A 23893-nucleotide genomic window follows, 5' to 3' on the forward strand; every position below is an offset into this window, starting at 1 on the left:
ATTACTGTTAATGTTAATAATTATTGGTGTTAATGAAATAGTCATCACCGACTAAAACCGTATCTTACAGCATGCCTAGTGTTCTCGCTTGTAATGCAAGCAATATGATTCATAATTTCAGCTCTAGCGACAGTGCTTCATGCATTACAGTACCTTTATTCCTTATCGCATAATCTATTCTATTTAGAAGAAACGTGAACCGTTTTGGTGACATTCTAAGATAATTAAAAGAACTTATTGGATCTTCCGTAATAAATTATTTCAGCAAGGATGCTGAGCAACCGAGCTGACGTCTTTTCTTCATCCAGTCACGAAACGAAACACGTTCCTTATTTTTTTTCTTATGCAGCGATTCCACGCAACAAGCTTTAACTCCATCACAACTCTTGCGACGTGCAGCTGCCAAAACTTTCATTTCAGACACGATTCAAGGACCCACAAAACGACTAAACTGAAGTGTATACTGGTGTCGTCGTGTCTACAGTCATATATGAAACCACTTGCGTCCAACTCATTCCACGCAACGAGTGGTGCAACCCAATGTCGTCTACATCTACATCTACATTGATACTCCGCAAGCCACCCAACGGTGTGTGGCGGAGGGCACTTTACGTGCCACTGTCATTACCTCCCTTTCCTGTTCCAGTCGCGTATGGTTCGCGGGAAGAACGACTGTCTGAAAGCCTCTGTGCGCGCTCTAATCTCTCTAATTTTACATTCGTGATCTCCTCGGGAGGTATAAGTAGGGGGAAGCAATATATTCGATACCTCATCCAGAAACGCACCCTCTCGAAACCTGGCGAGCAAGCTACACCGCGATGCAGAGCGCCTCTCTTGCAGAGTCTGCCACTTGAGTTTATTAAACATCTCCGTAACGCTATCACGGTTACCAAATAACCCTGTGACGAAACGCGCCGCTCTTCTTTGGATCTTCTCTATCTCCTCCGTCAGACCGATCTGGTACGGATCCCACACTGATGAGCAATACTCAAGTATAGGTCGAACGAGTGTTTTGTAAGCCACCTCCTTTGTTGATGGACTACATTTTCTAAGCACTCTCCCAATGAATCTCAACCTGGTACCCGCCTTACCAACAATTAATTTTATATGATCATTCCACTTCAAATCGTTCCGCACGCATACTCCCAGATATTTTACAGAAGTAACTGCTACCAGTGTTTGTTCCGCTATCATATAATCATACAATAAAGGATCCTTCTTTCTATGTATTCGCAATACATTACATTTGTCTATGTTAAGGGTCAGTTGCCACTCCCTGCACCAAGTGCCTATCCGCTGCAGATCTTCCTGCATTTCGCTACAATTTTCTAATGCTGCAACTTCTCTGTATACTACAGCATCATCCGCGAAAAGCCGCATGGAACTTCAGACACTATCTACTAGGTCATTTATATATATTGTGAAAATCAATGGTCCCATAACACTCCCCTGTGGCACGCCAGAGGTTACTTTGTCTGTAGACGTCTCTCCATTGATAACAACATGCTGTGTGTGTAAACTAGGCTTTAGAGTCAGTGGAATGAACACTAAAAGTTGCCTGGCTCCGAGCTGCCCTTGAAGTAATAAATTTGTAACAGTTCGTCGTATCACGGTGGTGCCAACTGCTGCTCAACTTGCTGCCGTAGTCTCAATACAATGCGCCACAGCCATATGCCGAACACGAGTCTTACCTTTCGGCAGCGCCACATGGCCCTCGGGAGCGGAGTCTTCTTACGACCGTTAGTTCCTGTGACCACCGCTGCCTGTAGTCATGTACAGTGAATAAATACCTGCCAAGTTTTTCTGCAATAACGCAGAAGGAATATCCAGCTTCGCGTAGCCCCATTGCACGACCTCGTTCAAACTCTGTGAGCTCTTATAATAGCGTCTTCGTCGTCTTAAATGCATTCTTGATAGACAGTAAATCACTACGTGGAGTCTCACAGGTAACTAATGCTCATGACCGTTACAGTGTGTATTAAAGCAAACCTGATATGCGTCCTCATGTGCATGTTCGGAGTAAGGTTTTAAGGGATGGGAAAGATCCACCATGGTTTAATAGCCGTGTTAGAAAAGCGCTACGTAAACAAAGATCACTTAATCTCAGATTCTAGAGAAGTAAAAACCTAGCCGACAAACAAAAGCTGAACGAAGCGAAACTGAGCGTAAGGAGAGTAATGAGAAGCGTTCAATGATTTCGAAAGTAAGACGGTGTCAACTGTCCTGAGTAAAAACACTAATACTTTTGTCGTATGTAAAATCAGTAAGTGGGTCAAAATCATCTATTCATTCTCTGTGACCACACTGGAACCGAAACGGAAGATAACAGAGAGAAGGCCGAAATACTGAATTCAGTCTTCCGAAGTTGTTTCACCGCGGAAAATCGTAACACTGTCCCTCCTTTCAATCGTCATGCGAACGTCGAAATGGCAGATTTTGAGAGAACCGATCGCGGAATTGAAAAGCAGCTTTTATCGCTTAGTAGTGGAAAGGCTTCAGGACCAGATGAGATACCTATAAGATTCTATAAAGAGTATGCGAAAGAACTTACTCTCCTTCTAGCAGTAATTTATCGTAGAAAGCTTGAGCAACGAAAGATACCTAACGACGGGAAAAAAGTACAGGTCAATCCCGGTTTTAAGAAAGGCCGTAAGACAGATCCACACAATTATAGACGTATATCGTTGACGTCAATCTGTTGTAGAATTATGGAACATGTTTTATGCTCAAGAATTATGACGTTCTTAGAAAATGAACATCTCCTCTATAAAAGACGGATTCCGCAGAGATCCTGCGAAACTCAGCTCGCTCTGTTCCTCCATGAGATCCACAGCGCAGTGGACAACGGCGCTCAGGTTGATGCCGTGTGCCTTGATTTCAGTGAGACATTTGACACCGTCCCGCACTGCCGTTCGATGAAAAAAATAAGGGCTTACGGAGTATCGGAGCAGACTTGCGATTGGATTCATGACTTTCTTGAAGATAGAATTCAACACGTCGCTCTTAACGGAACTAAATCAACAGATGTAAATGTAATATCCGGAGTACCACAGGGAAGATTGATAGGAACGCAATATACAGGGTGAGTCACCTAACATTACCGCTGGATATATTTCGTAAACCACATCAAATACTGACGAATCGATTCCACAGACCGAACGTGAGGAGAGGGGCTAGTGTAATTGGTTAATACAAACCATACAAAAATGCACAGAAGTAGGTTTTTAACACAAACCTACGTTTTTTTAAATGGAACCCCGTTGGTTTTGCTAGCACATCTGAACATATAAACAAATACGTAGTCAGTGCTGTTTGTTGCATTGTAAAATGTTAATTACATCCGGAGATATTGTAACCTAAAGTTGACGCTTGAGTACCGCTCCTCCGCTCTTCGATCGTGTGTATCGGAGAGCACCGAATTATGTAGGGATCCAATGGGAACGGTGATGGACCTTAGGTACAGAAGAGACTGGAACAGCACATTACTTCCACATGCTAACACCTTTTTATTGGTCTTTTTCACTGACGCACATGTGCATTACCATGAGGGGTGAGGTACACGTACACAGGTGGTTTCCGTTTTCAATTACGGAGTGGAATAGAGTGAGTCCCGACATGTCAGGCCAATAGATGTTCAATGTGGTGGCCATGATTTGCTGCTCACAATTGCAATCTCTGGCGTAATGAATGTCGTACACGCCGCAGTACATCTGGTGTAATGTCGCCGCAGGCTGCCACAATACGTTGTTTCATATCCTCTGGGGTTGTAGGCACATCACGGTACACATTCTATTTTAACGTACCCCCACAGAAAGTAGTTCAGAGGTGTACGATCAGGTGAACAGGCTGGCCAATTTATGCGTCCTCCACGTCCTATGAAACGCCCGTCTAACATCCTGTCAAGGGTCAGCCTAGTGTTAATTGCGGAATGTGCAGGTGCACCATCATGCTGATACCACATACGTCGACGCGTTTCCAGTGGGACATTTTCGAGCAACATTAGCAGATCATCCTGTAGAAACGCGATGTATGTTGCAGCTGTTGGGGCCCCTGCAATGAAGTTAGGACCAATGAGGTGGTCGCCAATGATTCCGCACCATACATTTGCAGTCCACGGTCGCTGTCGCTCTACCTGTCTGAGCCAGCGAGGATTGTCCACGGACCAGTAATGCATGTTCCGTAGATTCACTGCCCCGTGGTTTGTGAAACCCGCTTCATCGGTAAACAGGTAGAACTGCAACGCATTCTCTGTTAATGCCCATTGACAGAATTGCACTCGATGATTAAAGTCATCACCATGTAATTGCTCATGTAGCGACACATGAAACGGGTGAAAGCGGTGACGATGCAGTACGCGCATGACACTACTTTGACTCAGTCCACCGGCTCTCGCAATGTCCCGTGTACTCATGTGTGGGTTCATGGCAACAGCAGCTAACACACCAACTGCACCCGCTTCTCCTGTGACGGGCCTGTTACGGACCCGTTTGCGTGCTACGACCATACCTGTTGCATACAGTTGGCGGTAGATGTTTTGCAATGTGCGGCACGTTGGATGCTCTCTGTCCGAGTACCGTTCTGCATACACCCTGCAGGCTTCAGCTGCATTTCGTCGACACTCGCCATAGATGAGTATCATCTCCGCCTTTTCAGAGTTCGAATACACCATGGTCACAGTTCCTACAACACTACACTATCATAGACATCTGGTAACACGGTGTACTACAGTTCGTCTGCGAGCGGAGACGAATGCAGAATAACAATAGCAGCAAGGCGCTACATGCGGACACTGCGACAGCTAGACCTTACCACAACAGTGCACTACAGCCACACTCGTAAACACGGTCGTCATCGTAAACATGTCCCTGCAGATGCTGCGCGCCGACCGTGGCCCGTGTTTGTTACAACACGCAACTGAACGTCGGAGGTTTCAAGCGTGAACTTTGGGTTACAATATCTCCGGATGTAATTAACATTTTTCAGTGCAACAAACGGCACTTATTACGTATTTGTTTATAAGTTCAGATGTGCTAACAAAACTAACGTGGTTCCATTTAAAACAAAACGTATGTTTGTGTTAAACATACATCCGTGCATTTTTGTATGGTTTGTATTAACCAATTACACTAGCCCCTCTCCTCACGTTCGGTCTGTGGAATCGGTTCGTCAGTATTTGATGTGGTTTACGAAATATATCCAGCGGTAACGTTAGGTGACTCACCCTGTATATAAATGGTCTAGTAGAAAGCGTCGGATGCTCTATAAGGCTATTTGCAGATGATGCAGTTGTTTAACCGGCCGGAGTGGCCGAGCGGTTCTAGGCTCTACAGTCAGAAAGTGCGCGACCGCTACGGTCGCAGGTTCGAATCCTGCCTGGGGCATGAATGTTTGTGATGTCCTTAGGTTAGTTAGGTTTAAGTAGTTCTAAGTTCTAGGGGACGGATGACCTCAGAAGTTAAACCATTGATGCAGTAGTTTATACCAAAGTAGCAACGCCAGAAGATAGTAAGAATCTGCAGAACGACGTGCAGAGAGTTGATGAATGGTGCAGGCTCTGGCAGTTGACCCTGAACGTAAATAAATGTAACATATTGCGCATACATAGGGAAAGAAATCCACTACTGTACAGCTACATTATTGATAACAAACAGCTGGAGACAGCGTCTGCCGTAAAATATGTAGGCGTAACTATCCAGAGCGAGCTGAAGTGGAATGACCATATAAAACAGATAGTGGGAAAAGCAGACACAGGACTCAGATTCATCGGAAGAATCATAAGGAAATTTAACTCATCCACGAAAGAAGTGGCTTATAAGGCGCTTGTTCGCCCGAGTCTTGAGTTCTGTTCATCTATCTGGAATCCCTATCAGGTAGGACTGATAGGAGACAGAAGATCCAAAGGAGAGCTGCGCGTTTCGTCACGGGATCGTTTAGCTAGCGAGAGAGCATTACGGAGATGCTAACCAAACTCCACTGCCAGACCTTACAGGAAAGGCGTTATGCATCACGGAGAGATTTACTACTGAAATTTCTGGACAGCACTTTTCAGGTGGAGTCAAACGATATATTACTTCCCTTCACATACATCTCCCTTATTGACAACGAGGAGAAAATTCGAGAAATTAGAGCCAATACAGAGGCTTACCGACAATCATTCTTCCCGCGCATTATTCGCGAGTGGAACAGGGTTGGAGGGATCAGATAGTGGTACCGAAAGTACCTTCCGCCACACACCATTAGGTGGCTTGCGAAGTATGGTGTAGATGTATATAGTCGCCCTATTAGTGCCATTCTTAAGGGACTGGTGTGAAATATTAATAGATGTCGTATTTCAGATGTAGAAACATACTTACAAACTTTCGCTGTTCCCCTGGTGTTTGTTTTTTCCCGTGCGTGCATTATCCTGAACATACCTCGTCTATAATGAATCTGTTGGGGGGGGGGGGGGGGGGGCTGGTCCAGTGGTCAGATCAAATAGCAACACAGCGTATATCGGTAGTGTATGACTGAAGACTGTTTCTGTCTAAACAAGTCGAACAATTCTCGCTGAAATAATTTAATGAATACCATAGTGGAAGAGGTAGGTAAGAGTCGTTAATCCCCCCCCCCCCCCCCCCCCCCCCCCGAAGGGCTGCAGCGTGCTGACGTGTCGTGTTCCGCGCCGACGTTGGTAGCTGGCAATGAAGGAAAAATTTGACAACAAGCGACAAACGTAATGTAGAGTTTAGGCTAGAAAGAGTGCAGCCGTGTGCCGGCGGACGTGTGATGTGATGCGAGGTGATGCTTCTGATTGCGGACCATTGTGCGTCGGATTTCCGCTGGCCTCCAAACGCGTTTGTAGCGCTCACCGATTCCACTCGAGCGGCAGCCAATGCTCTCTGTGGTGTTTTAAGGTCACAACCGTGCATGAGCCGCACATGCCGTTACTGCACGATGCGATGTAACGACTAGGTGTTGTAAATTACTTAAAGCGGTCGATTTTTTTTAGGAAAAAGCGATTCCTTTTGTAAGATACTTTAAAACTCTTGACATCACATTAGCAATTGATAATAGCCAAGGAGCACTCTACTTAATATGTAGAAACTGGCTTTTTACTGAAATGTAATACTGTAGTTACAAAAATATGATCTGCAATAGAATTTAGATTACAGGCTATTTTGAGCTATTCACCAAACCGTATCCCTCGTAAAATAACATTAGCGCGCGCTGAAAACTAATGCCAATGAATTTTTTAAATTCTGATTTCGATATCGGTTGAGGAATGTCATACACATTAAAAGACTGACCCTCTCCACTTCGCTGACTCAAGTTGCAACCCTCAGTCGCTAGAGGGCTCTGAATTGTAGTGGTCACAGCAGTTTGTAATGCAACTATGTCGGCGCGTGAGAAAGTGAGCTGTAATCGAGTTTCTAATAGCAGAAAACGTGCGTGTACTTGAAATCCAGAGAAGAATGAAAGCTATGTGCGGTGGTGGTTGTATCGGAGTGGACGACTACGTACGGTAACCGACAAGACTCGTCGGAAGCAGGTTCATGAAATCATCAGAGAAAATCGTCGGATAACAGAGAGAACTCTCAGGTAAGTGTGGCATATCACGAGGGCGTGTACAGGCCATCATTACATAACTTCGGTTCAGAAAACTGTGGACACGGTGGGTGCCTCGAATGCTCACTCATTACATGTAACAGATGAGATTGGATATCTACCAACAATTTCGTTTGCGTTTTGAGCGTGAGGATGATCTGTTCCTTATCAACATTGTGACACGCGATGAAAGCTGCTTTAATTATTTTTATCATGAAAACAAGAGAATATCAGAGTTCGCCACAAAGGACCACCGACACGAGAAATGTTACAGACCATGCCATCACCAGGCAGTCATGCTCAGTGTTCTGGGATGTTCACGGTGCGCTGCATTTGGAATTCATGCCTGAAGGCACCACCATAAACACTGCAAGGTACTGCGAGACCCTCGGAAAACAAATCACGAATTCAAAGATTTCGTCACACAATGAGCATCCTCTCCTCCAGCATGTCAATGCCAGACCACTAGTGGGCGTTGCAACACCTGCCACTATCCGACGCCTTGCGTTCACGTCATCGATCATCCCCCACATAGCCCCAACTTGGCCCCATCCGGTTCTCATCTGTTCCCAAAACTTAAAGAACACCTTCGGGGACATCACTTAGTAACGAAGCGGTGTAAGCAGCGGTGAGGTTGTGGCTCCGTCAACAATGTCAAACATCCATTATCCATTGACGGCATGAACAGAATAGACGCATAATAACGTAACTGTTACTTCTTGGTACGTTATTATAAAGAACCTGCAAACGTCAATGGAAGTGATACTCAATAAATGTGTACAACGCATCGAAAAATACCTTTTTTTTACGGTTCATAAGAGGGGCATGAAAGGGAAGCAGTGGTTGGGAAGGGAGTGAGACAGGGTTGTAGCCTCTCTCCGAGGTTATTCAATCTGTATATTGAGCAAGCAGTAAAGGAAACAAAAGAAAAATTTGGAGTAGGTATTAAAATACATGGAGAAGAAATAAAAACTTTGAAGTTCGCCAATGACATTGTAATTCTGTCAGACAGCAAAGGACTTGGAAGAGCAGTTGAACGGAATGGACAGTGTCCTGAAAGGAGGATATAAGATAAACATCAACAAAAGAAAAACGAGGATAGTGGAATATAGTCGCGTTAACTCGGATGATGCTGAGGGAATTAGATTAGGAAATGGGACACAAAGTAGTAAAGGAGTTTTGCTATTGGGGGAACAAAATAACTGATGATGGTCGAAGTAGAGAGGATACAAAATGTAGACTGGCAATGGCAAGGAAAGCGTTTCTGAAGAAGAGAAATTTGTTAACATCGAGAATAGATTTAAAGGTCAGGAAGTCGTTTCTGAAAGTATTTGTACGGAGTGTAGCCATGTATGGAAGTGAAACGTGGACGATAATTAGTTTGGACAAGAAGAGAATAAAACCTTTCGAAATGTGGTGCTACAGAAGAATGCTGAAGATTAGATGGGTAGATCACATAACTAATGAGGAGGTATTGAAAGAATCGGGGAGAAGAGTAGTTTGCGGCACAACTTGACAAGAAGGGACCGGTTGGTAGGACATGTTCAGAGGCATCAAGGGATCACAAATTTAGCATTGGAGGGCAGTGTGGAGGGTAAAAATCGTAGAGGGAGACCAAGATAAGAATACAGTAAGCAGATTCAGAAGGATGTAGGATGCAGTAAGTACTGGGAGATGCAGAAGCTTGCACAGGATAGAGTAGCATGGAGAGCTGCATCAAACCAGTCTCAGGACTGAAGACGACGACAACAACAACAACAACAACATAAGAAATTCAGGGGAAACCCATCAAAAGTTGTTCACTAATGTAGAATGACGTCTTCTGATGAATTATGCGACACATGGGCGCCATATCTGACAAAGGAAAGTATACAGCTGATTAGCAGTGTATCACTAGGGGACAGGTTAAAGCACACTTGAAAGGAAAGTCATTAGGATGCCTTTGTGTTTCAACATCGGAAAGTTCTATATCGAAATTCGTTCTGCCTCACAAAAACTTACCTCATTAAATGATGGAGGAAGACCACGTGGTCGTATAACACAGGGCCAATAGCGGTAGATTAAGCAACTGTAGCTGTAATTTTGATTACCAATCAACAGCAACTAACAAAAGTGTACACAATTCTTTGTTGTTCATTTCAACTTTCCCAGCACTACTCTTCGTGTGGGAAAAGATGTACGAGGGAGTACCTTAAAAAAACTGCCGTGGGCGGAGCTTGTGTAGTATGCATTTCTGCCGCTGGGCGTGCATAGCGCAACTCGCTGCCAGTTAAGTACCGCCTATGTTGTCGACCTGGCTTGTTCTGTTCATCTGCAGTGATTGGTTTTGCTAGCAGTGGTTTGTTTTTGTGATGACAAGTTTGCCGGCCGCTGTGGTCTAGCGGTTCTAGGCGCTCAGTCTGGAACCGCGCGACTGCTACGGTCGCAGGTTCGAATCTTGCCTCGGGCATGGATGTGTGTGATGTCCTTAGGTTAGTTAGGTTTAAGTAGTTCTAAGTTCTAGGGGACTGATGACCTAAGATGTTAAGTCCCATAGTGCTCAGAGACATTTGAACCATTTTTTAATGGCAAGTTTAACTGAACAACGTACAGCTGTGAAATTTTGTTTTCTTCTCAGTAAAAATGCTGCGGAAACTGTTTTTATGTTGAAAAGAGCTTACCAAGATGGCGCTATGAGAGAAACCCCATTGCGGGAGTGCTTTGTTTGATTTAAAAATGGCGACATGTCGATTGACAAACCTCGTTCTGGACGTCCATCAGCTGGCCGAATCGACGAAACTATTGGAAAATATCTGGAGCTTGTGCTCGCACTGTCGACAGCCAATTGAGTAGCTGTCATAGATTGGTGTTGGTCACAAAAGACCTGATTTGTGGCAGACAGGAGACTGGTTCTTCCACCACGACAATGCACCTGCACATACAGCCATCTCTGTTACAGTGTCTGGCTGGAAAGGCATGTTTCCACTACCCCACGCACCTTGCTCTCCTGGCCTGGCCCGTGCGACTTTTTATTTCCACGCATGAAAATGGGGTATGAGAGAGCACCGATTTGAAAACGTCGAAGTCAAGAAAAAAACGAGGGAGGAACTGTCAGCCATTTCTGAAGATGGCTACAAAAAATGATTCGAACAGTGGAAACACGGGTGGAACGAAAACATTAGGTGTAATGAAGAGTATTTTGAGGGGATACGGTTTTTTGTAAATAATTTGAAAATAACTTTTAAAAAATTCTTGTTTTTTTTGGTACCTCTCATAATCTAAAAAGTTCGCATTGTACATATACCAGCATTTCCAAAATGGCATGGGGTAGTGGTGGCAGGAGAGTCCGCCGAATATTTATAATAGTAAAATGGGATAAGAATTTTTAACAAAGATATATTTGAATGTAGTATAAATTATAGCATTATTAAGGAAAACTACTTTTTTGCTAAGAAAAATAATTGACATTTGGAAAAACACACAATCTGCAGATCGCATAATTCATCTGATATCAGGGTCGTATAGATGTAATTCTCCAAAATCAGCAGTGCAGGGCTTTGTTCACTTAATTTTGATCAACAGTGAAATACTTTAGCTATATAACAAATTAGGGTTCCTTCTAGATAGTGCATTGTGGGCAGTGTTTTCTTGTTGCGACGAGTATTGAGCCCAGTTCTTGTTCATTTGTGACTCTAATTTCGTCTGTGTTGTATATGTGGTTTAGTGTGAAGCCACATTTTGAAAACTTCCTGCAGATTGACAATGTATTTTAAATATCTTCTGAACTAAATCCAATAGTGCTGTTGACCTGGGTCACCTCGGGCTCGAAATGCAGTAACCTGTCTTTCCCTGCTAAGTATTCTCTTTTGCAAGGTCTGTGAGAAACGTTATTTCGTTCTGCGGATTCACTGGCTACTATACTCCACAATTCCTATGCAGAAATTTCGTAGAGAACTTCAGCTTACTTAAGGCCTCATCTTAGAAGGAAAAGTAGCATATAGCCCTGAAAAGGTCTTGTCTTTCAGTTCAGTTTTTGTTTCCCAGTCTTAAAGACTGCTGAACGATATTTAATATCCTGCTAGCAGCACTTATTCAGAATTTGTAGGAGGAATAAACTGGATATCTTTAACTGTTTGGTCAATGCAAGACACGACCTCCCCCTTCCCCAACCCCTCGTGCTAGTTAGTGTCTTCTATTTCCTAGGCATCCGTGTCTTACATTATAATTCTGTCGTAAACAATACACCTTTTTAAATTTTTGTTAAGTCTAGCATTAAAAGCAACATAGAAGAGATCTATTTCCTAGTGCTATTATCATGTCACGATGTATCACGAATGCATGTTTCCCGTCTTGTGAGAAAAGGCGTCTTTATGAACCAGAAAAATCGAATTAAAAGAAATGAAAATAGAAGTCACCGAAGCTCAGTAAGAACGCTAACAGTAAGCTATGAAAATATGACGAAAATAACAAGTAGAGATACTTTCAGCGAGGTAAAAACCTCTAGAAATTAGAAGAACGCAAAATAAACAGCACGTTATAACGCAGCAACGTGGTCTCGTATAACAGCATTGCTCGCTCAACTTGTTCGCGTAATTGGTGAGAAGAAATTAACACCGACGAAAATGCCTACCGCGGCAACCTCTCAACTGGGGCAACCCCTGTCTCTGCTACAACAAAATCAAACCTGGAGCAAACTGGCGAGGTAGCAGCTGCTTACCCCTACTCTGACGTTGCACCAAGGCCTCAGAGAATCGCCCGGTGTGGAAAGGTCAAATGAAGTAGGGATGAGCGGATGCGTAGCCAACCGCGCGGTTACACGCGGCCAAACTTCTCGGAGACGTCGGGCGCAAATGCTCTATTGTATTAGCAAGTATTTGCGATTACGCTGTTTCGATGTGTAGCTGAACAAATACTGTTCATAGCATGCTTCATGGGACTACCTATGGCAACGGGGAAACTTCAATTTGTTTTTCGTTTTTTAACGTGACATTTTGTGTATCCATTAGATAGAACGCTCGCAAATGATATTGCGATGTTCCACTTAACCATATGAATTAACAAAGAAGTCTAATACAAAAATGGACAGAGCCCTGAGCATCAGTTCAGTAGTCGGGGTGTTAGCAAAAAAATGGTTCAAATGGCTCTGAGCACTATGGGACTTAACATCCATGGTCATTAGTCCCCTAGAACTTAGAACTACATAAACCTAACTAACCTAAGGACAGCACACAACACCCAGTCATCACGAGGCAGAGAAAATCCCTGACCCCGCCTGGAATCGAACCCGGGAACCCGGGCGCGGGAAGCGAGAAAGCTACCACACGACCACGAGCTGCGGACTCGGGGTGTTGTCAAGTCCGCCCCGGATCTACATTGTACATAATTTGTTTTAGGAAGGCTATCATACAAATAGTACCCAGTCTATAAAACTGAGCGGGAAAGAACATTTCTTTTGATGGCGGAATTTCGAGCAAATTTTTTAAAGAAATGCAACCATCGGTATTTGGGCGATACTTTTGTTCTATGCGGTTTTCAGGCGACACAGGCAAATCCAAATGTTTTTCTACGGACTGATTTTAATTTTCTGTCATTTTTAATTATGTTCTCCGCTCCACTGCCTTGCGAGATACTGAAATAATAGCTGTAGATAAGTAATTAGGGTATTACAGTAGTGCGTACATAACAACTTACGATAACACTAACGGACGAATGAAAATAGGTTTTCCTCTTCGTTCTTGTTGCAGATTTTTCCATAATTAGAAATTATCACAATAGAACACAGCAAAAAAATGACAAATGGCAGCACTTACATTAAATTCAGCTGCAAGTAAGAACTGTACTGATTAACAGAACAACTGAGATCAAGTAAGACAAACAATATACACCTGAAGTACAGGTGAGCGATAGCGCTATCGATGTATCAACAGTTTAAATCTTTCGATGATTTTGTTTTCTATCGATAGTGCATATCCCTTTTTCGTAGTAAGACTGAAAATCAAAATATCTTTCAAATTCAGTACACAGGAATACGTCGTGTATAATTTCATTTACATGATTTTTTTCTTTGGGCGTGGGGGGCGTAAAGACCTTGCGGATCCCAACTTTGGTTACATCATTGCTGTATGTTGATTCTCCCCAAAGGTAAGGTTACTGGGTCATTTCCTTTTACATCAGTTTTATGTTCTCTCTTTACTGTTATAATTATTGCTGTCTGCACAGTCAGTGTTGCCTAATTCCGAAATAAAAGGAAAATGAATGGAAAGTTGTATAGGGTGTATCAAAAAGAATCATGCGATTTAAGTCATAACTAGTATGTTGTTTGAGATAAGTGCATGAACAATGTACTATTGCGAAGAGCAAACTCTCGAGCTTTACACGGTTCCCGCTAGGTAGCAGCATTGTGCGCCCACTTCAGTTCTAATAAAGATGGTGTCGAGACAACAGAAAGTGTTCTTTGTTCTACGTTTTTAGCGCAGTGCGGCTCAGTAATAACTGTTCAGCGTGACTTTCGTACTAGGTAGGGTGTGGATCCTCCTACGGCACAGACAATTAGATGATGGCATGAACAATTCAGAGAAACATGTTTGTGCAGAGGCGAATCGCCGGGCCGTCCCCGAGTGTCTGACACAGACGTCGAACGCCATAGTTTCACAGAGAGTCAGCAGAAATCCGTTCGCCGTGCAGCTCGACAGCTCAACATGCCCCCGATGTCCGTCTTGAATTTGTTGCGTCGACGTGTACACATGTAACTACACAAAATTCAGCTACTGCAAGCTCCTCGTGAAGGTGACAAACAACAATGTGTCGATTCTGTAATTTCATTCTTGGCAAAATGGAGGATCAGTTTTCTTCCACGCTTAGTGTTTAGTGACGAGGCAAAATTCCATTGAAAAGGAAAGGTGAAACGTCATAATATGAGAATATGGGGTACGGAACAGCCACAAGTAGTTGTACAGCATGGGAGGGACTCTTCAAATTTAATGTGTTTTGTGCAGTTTCACGGGAAAAGGTGTTGGTCCATTTTTCTTTGCCAAGAACACTGTTACAGGAAGCACATATCTCGATATGCTTGAGAACTTTATTTTCCCACAATTGGAAACTGATGCGAACGACTTCATTTACCAACCGGATGGGGCACCGCTACACTGGCATCTGGAAGTGTGGGAATTTTTAAATCAAAGTATGACTGAACAGTGGATAGGTCGCACTGGACCAAGGTTCAGCCTTACATTACTGGCCTCCAAGGTGACCGGGCCTGACTGTATGTAATTATTTCTTGTTGGGATTTATAAAAGACTGTTTACGTGCATCCGTTACAAACAACAATGAAAAAAGTGAGACATCGCGTAACAGCAGCTGTGGAAGTTGCAACTCAAGACAAGTTCGCTGCCGTGTGAGAACAATCTGAGTACCGGATTGACCTAATGCTTTGCATCTCAAGGGTGTGTGAAAAGGTATGAAAAAACTTTTTGAGTTTCCTGTTCATCAAAAAACAAAATTGATCGTATACGTTTATTAGTTTCAGAAACATGTGTCAAAGCGGATAATTCTTTCTGATACACCCTGTAGTTTAGACTAGTGCCTGAAGATGAGCAGTATTCGAAATTACAATTGCAGCTGTGAGCGTGTTCAGTACTTCAATGTATTCAGGTCATTGACGAATTAGTGTTTCTCGCTACTGGGAGCCTTTTGAGGACACTGTGGTTGTTGCAGAGTCGCACGACTCTGGGGGCGAGCCGATCCGGCCGGAGTACTGCCCGATCAACGGGCGCTTCACGTTCACGTACAGCGGCGTGGGCGGCGAGTGCCCGGTGCCTGTGTCGGAGCTCGACAACTGCCCGTCGGGCGCCAGCCTCAGCCTGCGCTTCCGCAGGTGCTCCTTCTCCGACTACAGTAAGTAGCTGCACCGCAGGGAACTCATTTTCCTGAGTACTCTCTTGATTTATTTTGAAACTAATAGTTGTTGTTTTTTATCAGTCTGAGGACTAGCTTGTTCCACTTACCCATGCTACCCTGTGCAAGTATCTTCATCTGCGAATAACTATTGCAACACCACACACACACACACACACACACACACACACACACACACACACTGTTTCCTCCAGTACTAAACTGACGATCCCTTGAGTCTCAGAATTTGTCCTATCAACCGATCTGTTGTTCTAGTCAGGTTGTATTGCAAATTTCTCTTCTCCCCAATTCTATTCAGTACCTCCTCATTAGTTAAGTGATCTATCCTTCGGCATTCTTATGTAACACCACATTTCAAAAGCTCTTTTTCTCTTCTAGTCTGAACTGTTGATCGTCCATGTTTCACTTCCGTACATGGCTAAACCCCATTCAAATACTTTCCGAAAAGACTTCCTAACACTTAAATCCATTGTCGATGTCAACAAATTTCTTTCCTGCAGAAACGCGTTTCTTGCCATTTTATATCCTCTCTACTTCGGCTGTCCGTTATTTTGCTGCCCAAATAGCAAAACTCATCCACTAGGTATTGTACGTGTCTCGTTTCATAGTCTAATTCCTTCAGCATCACCCGAATTGATTCGGCTACATTCCATTATCCTTATTTTGCTTTCGTTGACCATGTATCATCCTTTCAAGACAGTATCCATTCGGTTCAACTGCTCTTCCAAGTCCTTTGCTGCCTGTGACAGAATTAGTGTCATCGGCGAAACCTCGTAGTTTTATTTTTTCTTCCTAAACTTCAATTCCTACTCCAAATTTTTCTTTGGTTTCCTTTACTGCTTGCTCAGTGTAAAGACAATAACAACGAATGTAGGCTACAACCCCATCTCACTCCTTTCTCAATCCCTGAAGCTCCCTCCACTCATAATGTTGTTGTCTGGTTTCTGTAAAAGTTGTAAATTGCCTTTCGTTCCCTGTATATTACCACTCTACCTTAAGGATTTCAAAGAAAGTATTCCAGTCAATGTAGTCAAAAGCTTTCTCTTAATCTACAAATGCTATAAACGTAGGTTTGCCTTCCCTCTAACTATCTTAAGTTGTAGGGTCAGTATTGCCTCTCGTGTGTCCACATTTCTCCGGAATCCAAACTAATCTTCCCTGAGGTTGACTTCTACCAGTTTTACCAGTTTTTTCGTTCTTATGTAATGAATTCGTGTTAGTATTTTGTAACCATGAATTATTAAACTGATAGTTCGATCATATTCACACCTGTCAGCACCTGCTTTCATTGCGACTAGAAGAAGTCTGAGTTGTATTTCGCCTGTCCCATACATCTTGCACGCAAGATGAAGAGTGTTGACTTTGTTTCGCAGTTCAGCGATTAGCTGATTTGCCGCCGCCCCCCCCCCCCCCCCGGGTATTATCAAGCTACATTACAGTGATAATTTTAGTGTATGCACGATATACTCAACACATCCGCGTTTCACACAACACTTCGTAATGTTAGCTGACACAGTGACTAACCACGCATAGGGGTTGTTCGTGGCCTTCATATCCAAGCAGTAGCGTGCGCTGAAGATGTTGGTAAGACATGCCATGATTTTGTCTCTAGTGCAACTTGCTCTGCGGTTCTTCTCGCACAACTCCTCAGTAACGTCATCGGGAAATGATTTTCTTTGTATTTCTCATCTGCACCAGCAGAGCCGTTTCTATGGACATTTCGAGTGCGGACGGACAACTTAGTCCTTGCACATTCAAAATAAACGTTTTTTTTAGTTTCATCAAGGCGCAAAACGATCCTTCTACCGATGACGAAAGAGCTTTATTTAGATATTTAGATACAGGAAACTTAATATTTGTTTCAGACTTGGCTTAAAGATGTGACGTAAACATACCACTCAATCCAATTTTAACTTGAGAACATAAACTCTCCATATATCGCTTTAATTTTTCAAACACCTCCTCGGGAAACTCATTTGCAAAACTCGAACTTCTTATAGTCCAAAATTTGAATTAATTTTCGGGCAGCGAATCAAATCTGTCGTTTAACTCTGTGATTGTAGTATCTAGTATCTCGAGCTACATCTTCCTGTAGACATCCTGTGCCGATGTTTTCCGTCCTCCTCCTCGTCAGAGTATGTCACATGCCTTCAGCCTTGCACCATATTTTGTCAAAGCCATTGTATCCCTTACTGCACAGTTTTTCTTTCAAGTTTTCCGCTTGATTTTTTTTTAAAATGTACTCGTACAAATAAAGTTCAACCCCATGATTTGCCAGTTTGTGCCAAACATCTTGAATAGCTCAATTTTCTTGGCTCAAGTTTTGGAAATCTCTTCTTCTCTGTTTTATCAGCAAGTTTATTTTCGAGAAATGGACAAAAAAGTTAAATCTACATCTACATGGATACTCAGCAAATCACATTTAGTGCCTGGCAGAGGATTCATCGAACCACCTTAACAAGTCTCTCTTATTCCAATTTCGTATAACGCGCGGAAAGAACGAATACCTATATCTTTCCGTACGAGCTCTGGTTTCCCTTATTATATCGTGGGGATCGTTTCTCCCTATGTAGGTCGGTGTCAACAAAATATTTTCGCATTCGGAGGAGAAAGTTAGTGATCGGAATTTCGTGAGAAGATTCCGCCGCAACGAAAAACGCCTTTCTTTTAACGATTTCCAGCCCAAATCCTGTATCATTTCTGCGACACTCTCTCCCATATTTCGCGATAATACAAGACGTGCTGACCTTCTCTGAACTTTTTCGATGTACTCCGTCAGTCATATCTGGTAAGGCTCCCACACCGCGCAGCAGTATTCTAAAAGAGGACGCACAAGCGTAGTGTAGGCAGTCTCCTTAGTAGATCGGTTACATTTTCTAGTGTCCTACCAATTAAATGAAGTATTTGGTTAGCCTCCCCCACAACATTTTCTGTGTTCCTTCCAATTTAAGTTGTCCGTAACTGTAATTCCTAAGTATTTAGTTGAATTTACGGTCTTTAGGTTTGACTGATTTATCGTGTAACCGAAGTTTAACGAATTACTTTCAGCACTCAGGTGGAAGACCTCACTTTTCGTTATTTAGGGTGAACTGCCAATTTTCGCACCATTCAGATATCTTTTCTAAATCGTTTTGCCATTTGTTTTGATCTTCCGATGACTTTATTAGTCGATAAACGACAGCGTCATCTGCAAACAACCTAAGGCGGCTGATCAGATTGTCTCCCAAATCGTTTATATAGATATGGAACAGCAAAGCGCCTATGACACTACCTTGGGGAACGCCGGAAATCACTTCTGTTTTACTCGATGAATTTCCGTCAATTACTATGAACTGTGACCCCTCTGACAGGAACTCACAAATCCAGTCACATAACTGAGACGATATTCCATAAGCACGCAATTTCACTGGTACAGTGTCAAAAGCCTTCCGGAAATCCAGAAATACGGAATCGATCTGAAATCTCTTGTCAATAGCACTCAACACTTCATGTAAATAAAGAGCTAGTTGCGTTTCGCAGGATCGATGTTTCCTAAACCCATGTTGACTGTGTGTCAATAGACCGTTTTTCTTGGAGGTAATTCATAATGTTAGAATACAATATATGTTGTAAAATCCTGCTGCATATCAACGTTAACGATATGGGCCTGTAATTTAGTGGATTACTCCTACTACCTTTCTTGAATATTGGTGTGACCTGTGCAACTTTCCAGCCTTTGGTTACGGATCTTTCGTCGAGCGAATGGTTGTATGTGATTAAAGTATGGAGCTAATGCATCAGCATACTCCGAAAGGAACCTAATTGGTATACAGTCTGGACCACAAGACTTGCTTTTACTAAGTGATTTGAGCTGCTTCACTACTCCGAGGATATTTATTTCTACGTTACTCATGTTGGCAGCTGTTCCCGATTCGAATTCTGGAATATTTACTTCTTTTGTGAAGGCATTTCGGAAGGCTAAATCACCCGACCTTGATTTCGTGAAAACTGTCGGGGATTACATGGAATAGAGGGTGAAACTGATCGGTCAGCATCCCTGAAATCGGTCAACTCTAATCACGGTTAGTGGGGGTGGTGGGTTCGATTCCCGGCGGGGTCAGGGATTTTCTCTGCCTCGTGATGACTGGCTGTTGTGTGATGTCCTTAGGTTAGTTAGGTTTAAGTAGTTCTAAGTTCTAGGGGACTGATGACCATAGATGTTAAGTCCCATAGTGCTCAGAGCCAGTGGGGTGGTAAACAGTATTGGTATAATGTCTTCAGGGTGTCACTAACTTATTTATTTTTTCTTTGTCTGGTGTGCTGACATTGGCTACGCTGTAGAAGATAAGTTTCTCTTGCAAAGGATTGGCTAATGGAATCTAATATGTTAAAGTGGATATGTATTATCATTCTGTTACCTTCATGATCATATCATATTTTCCTCGTCCTCCTCCTTTCTCTTGTTTTCGTCCTCCTCCCTTTCACATGTTTTTCTCCTCCTTTCCCCTCTCTTTTCCTCGTCAGCTTTCCTTCTTCTTTTATCTCACCACCTTCACGTTCACTGTGACTAACCACAACCACCACCACCACCACCCCCACCTTATTATCAGCACTGACCCCAGCTCCGCTGTCATACTTGCAGAATGCTCACTGTGAGGCGGATTGTGCGATGTTGCAGACGTGACGTACGACTGCCTGGGGCACTGGGAGGGCCCGGCCAACCAACGCTACCTGTCGCTGCTGGACGCGTCCGCTGCCGACCACCAGCCGCGCTACCGCTGCGCCGTAAGTACCTTCACTGCAGTTACCTCAACATTGGGACTCAGACATAAATAAGAGATAGTATTCAAAATTCCCGTGATTTGATTTTTGCTCGAAAAAGGTTAAGGCTATACTGAAATTGCACTCTCTCCTCATATATCCTTGACTCAGTGTGGCGAGTGACTAAGAACTGAGTTAATTGGTGTCCATAGTCAGTGTCATGCTTACGCGAGTCTGCAGTTTTGCAATCGCCTACCTGAAAGAGCACCGTGTCTGTGTCAAGTTTCGAATAAAACTTGCCAAAACCTTTGCAGAAACCAAATGCCATAACAGAAATTTGGAGAAAACACCTTACGCAAGACAAGACTTTGTTGATATTCGCCCGTTTTTGAAATGATCTATCAGTTCTGATGATGAATACCGTTCCCCTCAACTCGCATCGCACCAGAAAATGTTCAGAAAGCGAGGGATCTGATTCTGCGGGATCGTAGACAGACCATCCGAGACATCAGTAGTAATATCTTCCGAATAAAATTTGTGGTAAGGTCTTATGGGACCAAACTGCTGAGGTCATCGGTCCCTAAGCTTACATGCTACTTAATCTAACTTAAACTAACTTACGCTAAGGACCACACGCACGCACGTACGCGCGCGTGCGCGCTGACTCGAACCTCCGACGGGGGGAGCCGCGCGGACTGTGACAAGACACCCTAGACCGATTGAACGTGAAAAAAGTTAGCAGCGAAGTTGGTGCCACGAGTGCTTAAAGACGATCAGAAGTAAAATCGCGTGGAAGTCTGCAGGGAGCTTACTTAAACAACTGCTTAAAGACGTGCGAAACTTTCTTTCGAAGATTATAACTGGTAACGGAAGTTAAGTATTTGAATATGACCCTGAGACAAAGCAGCGATTATCATAATGGAAGAGTCCTTAATCTCGCCAAACAAAAGCTCAACAAGTAAAGAATAACAGTGAAAATAAATAAATAAATAAATAAGTAAATACTTCGTCCCTCCCAGCTAATGTTCTGTCGTGATGCTTTAAAACGTTTGAGGGAGGACATAAGAAAACTTAACAGAAGTGGCTTACGAACAATTATGTACGAGGGGGATCGAAAAGTTTCTAGCCTAACAGATAAAGAAAGCCAGAAATTTCATAATACCAATTTATTTTTCAGTATAATACCCCTATGCACTAATACACTTGCGGGCACGCTCAGATAACTTCCGCATACCATTGGAATAAAAGGTCTTGGATATCGAGTCCAACCAAGCGTTCACAGCATCAATCACTGCAGCAGCATTGTCAAATGTTCGTCCATTGATGCCTTTTTTTACGTTTGCCGGTCGTTGTGGCCCAGCGGTTCTAGGCGTTTCAGTCTGGACCCGCGCGACCGCTACGGTCGCAGGTTCGAATCCTGCCTCGGGCGTGGATGTGTGTGATGTCCTTAGGCTAGTTAGGTTTAAGTAGTTCAAAGTTCTAGGGGACTGATGACCTCAGAAGTTAAGTCCCATAGTGCTCAGAGCCATTTTTTAGGTTTGGGGAAAGAAAGTCTGATGGAGCAAGTCTGGAGAATATGGCGGATGACGTAACAATTCGAACCCGCAGTCACGCAGAATTTCCAGTGCTGCGTGGACTTTGTGCGCCAGTGCGTTGCCCTGATGCAAAAGAACTTCGCGCGCCAATTTTCCCCGCCTTTTTTCCTTTCTCTCCTTTCAAACGGCGCAGGAGGGTGCAACAGTATGATGCATTGATAGTTATGCTCTTTTGCAAGTAATCCACCATATTTACCCCCTCTGCATCCCAGATGACTGATGCCGGCTGATTTCTTTGCACCAGGAAATTTTTTGGGGTTGGGATGATAGATGTGTCTTAGGATCAAAGTGGCGAGCCCACGTTTCGTCCATTATCACATACCTTGCAAGGAAGCCGTCTTCATCCGTTTCAAATTATCGGACAATTTCTTCACAGCAATGCACACGCTCCCATCCCTGATCTGCATTTAAGTCTTTCGGGACCCACAGAGATGAAACTTTCCGCATTCCCAAAATACCCACAACAATGTCATGGGCACGCCCATGGGAGATTCCATATGTGGTTTCAATGTGCTGCAACGTTGTCCGGCCATCCTGCAAAATCGTATCGTGAATTGCAGTCATTGTTTCATCATCCGCTCCTTGGTGCATCTTCCACACTCGTTCCTCCGCTTTGAAGTCTGACACTGTTTTCTCCTGTTGCATAAGATGGAGCAATGTCCTAAAGCGTATTCCGCATGTCACCCGCAATTTCCTTGGACAGCATTCCCTTCAAATGAAGATATTCAATCACAGCAAGGTTCTTGATTCTTTCGGTAGTCACCATTATGCTTACACTACGATATAAAACGCAACCTAGAGGAAAAGCTAACGAAGCCGGAGCAGCGAAATTTGACTTGCATACGCCCAAAGGGTCACTATAAAAGTAGGAAGTGGTGTTTGTGCGAGACATTACGGTAACTATCTCGGGATAGAAACTTTTCGATCGCCTCTCATGCTCCACCGTGAAAATGCACTACCGCATACAACCTACATTACTCTGGAATTTTTCAACTAGAAAGATGACAGTTGTTCTGCACCCACCTTGTTCACAAGACTTAGCTCGGAGTGACTTCTTCCTCTTTCCCAATACGAAAATGAAACTGAAGGGGACTTCTTTGAAGGTAATTGTGCAGAATAAGATCTAGGGAAGACGTAATAATTTTAAAAAATACTTCGAGGTTTTGGAAGTAGTAGGACAAACAGTTTCAGCACGTTTTGTTAGTGTGACGAACATCAGGGGCAAGTATGCACTCAGGGCAAACCTGTTCTCCTACTTTGACAGACAGGTACTTAACTTATTGTTCTGCTTAAAGGATGCTTCCTCCCGATTGACAGGCACTCAATCTATTGCTCCCCCACCCCACCCCACCCCACCCCACCCCACCCCACTGGAAACCTCTCCCCTCACTGCTACAGGTACACTTTTAGGTCTGTGTTATTAGAATAGCCCCTCTCACTATCATGTTTGATTACATAATTAAATTGATCAATTAATTAACTTCTCACCTCCTGGTAAGCTGCGCGAGATTAGCCGAGCGGTCTTAGGCACTGCAGTCATGGACTGTGCCGCTGGTCCTGGCGGAGGTTCGAGTCCTCCCTCGGGCGCGTGTGTGTGTGTGTGTCTGTCTGTGTGTGTCTGTGTGTGTGTGTGTGTGTGTCTGTGTGTGTGTGTGTGTGTGTCTGTGTGTGTGTGTCTGTGTGTGTGTGTCTGTGTGTGTGTGTGTGTGTGTGTGTGTGTGTGTGTGTGTGTGTCCTCGGGATAATTTAGGTTTCACACACATTTCATTTCAACCTCCTGGTAAATCCCCTCCTCTCCCACGCTCCCTCTCGGAAATAGGCGGGAAAAAGGCGTAACTGATCGGTCATTTGGAGGGAATTAGATTATAATGTATGGAATATTGCTTAAACAATTTATACAATGTATAGAATTGTTGTTGCTGTTGTCTTCAGTCCTGAGACTGGTTTGATGCAGCTCTCCATGCTACTCTATCCTGTGCAAGCTTCATCTCCCAGTACCTACTGCAACCTACATCCTTCTGAATATGTTTAGTGTATTCATCTCTTGGTCTCCCTCTACGATTTTTACCCTCCACGCTGCC

The 23893-nt window shown here is 43.6% G+C and overlaps 1 protein-coding gene across 1 annotated transcript in view; it reads left to right on the plus strand.

Annotated features, from left to right (window-relative positions):
• Nucleotides 1-23893, plus strand: part of LOC124555492 — a 341553-nt gene that overhangs the window by 272110 nt on the left and 45550 nt on the right. The window contains exons 4-5 of the mRNA XM_047129417.1: nt 15277-15456; nt 20135-20241. Of these exons, the coding sequence (XP_046985373.1) occupies nt 15277-15456; nt 20135-20241 (287 nt within the window). The remainder of the gene's footprint in view (nt 1-15276; nt 15457-20134; nt 20242-23893) is intronic.

This window comes from Schistocerca americana, chromosome X (genome assembly GCF_021461395.2).
Source record: "Schistocerca americana isolate TAMUIC-IGC-003095 chromosome X, iqSchAmer2.1, whole genome shotgun sequence".
NCBI classification, from domain to species: Eukaryota; Metazoa; Arthropoda; class Insecta; order Orthoptera; family Acrididae; genus Schistocerca; species Schistocerca americana.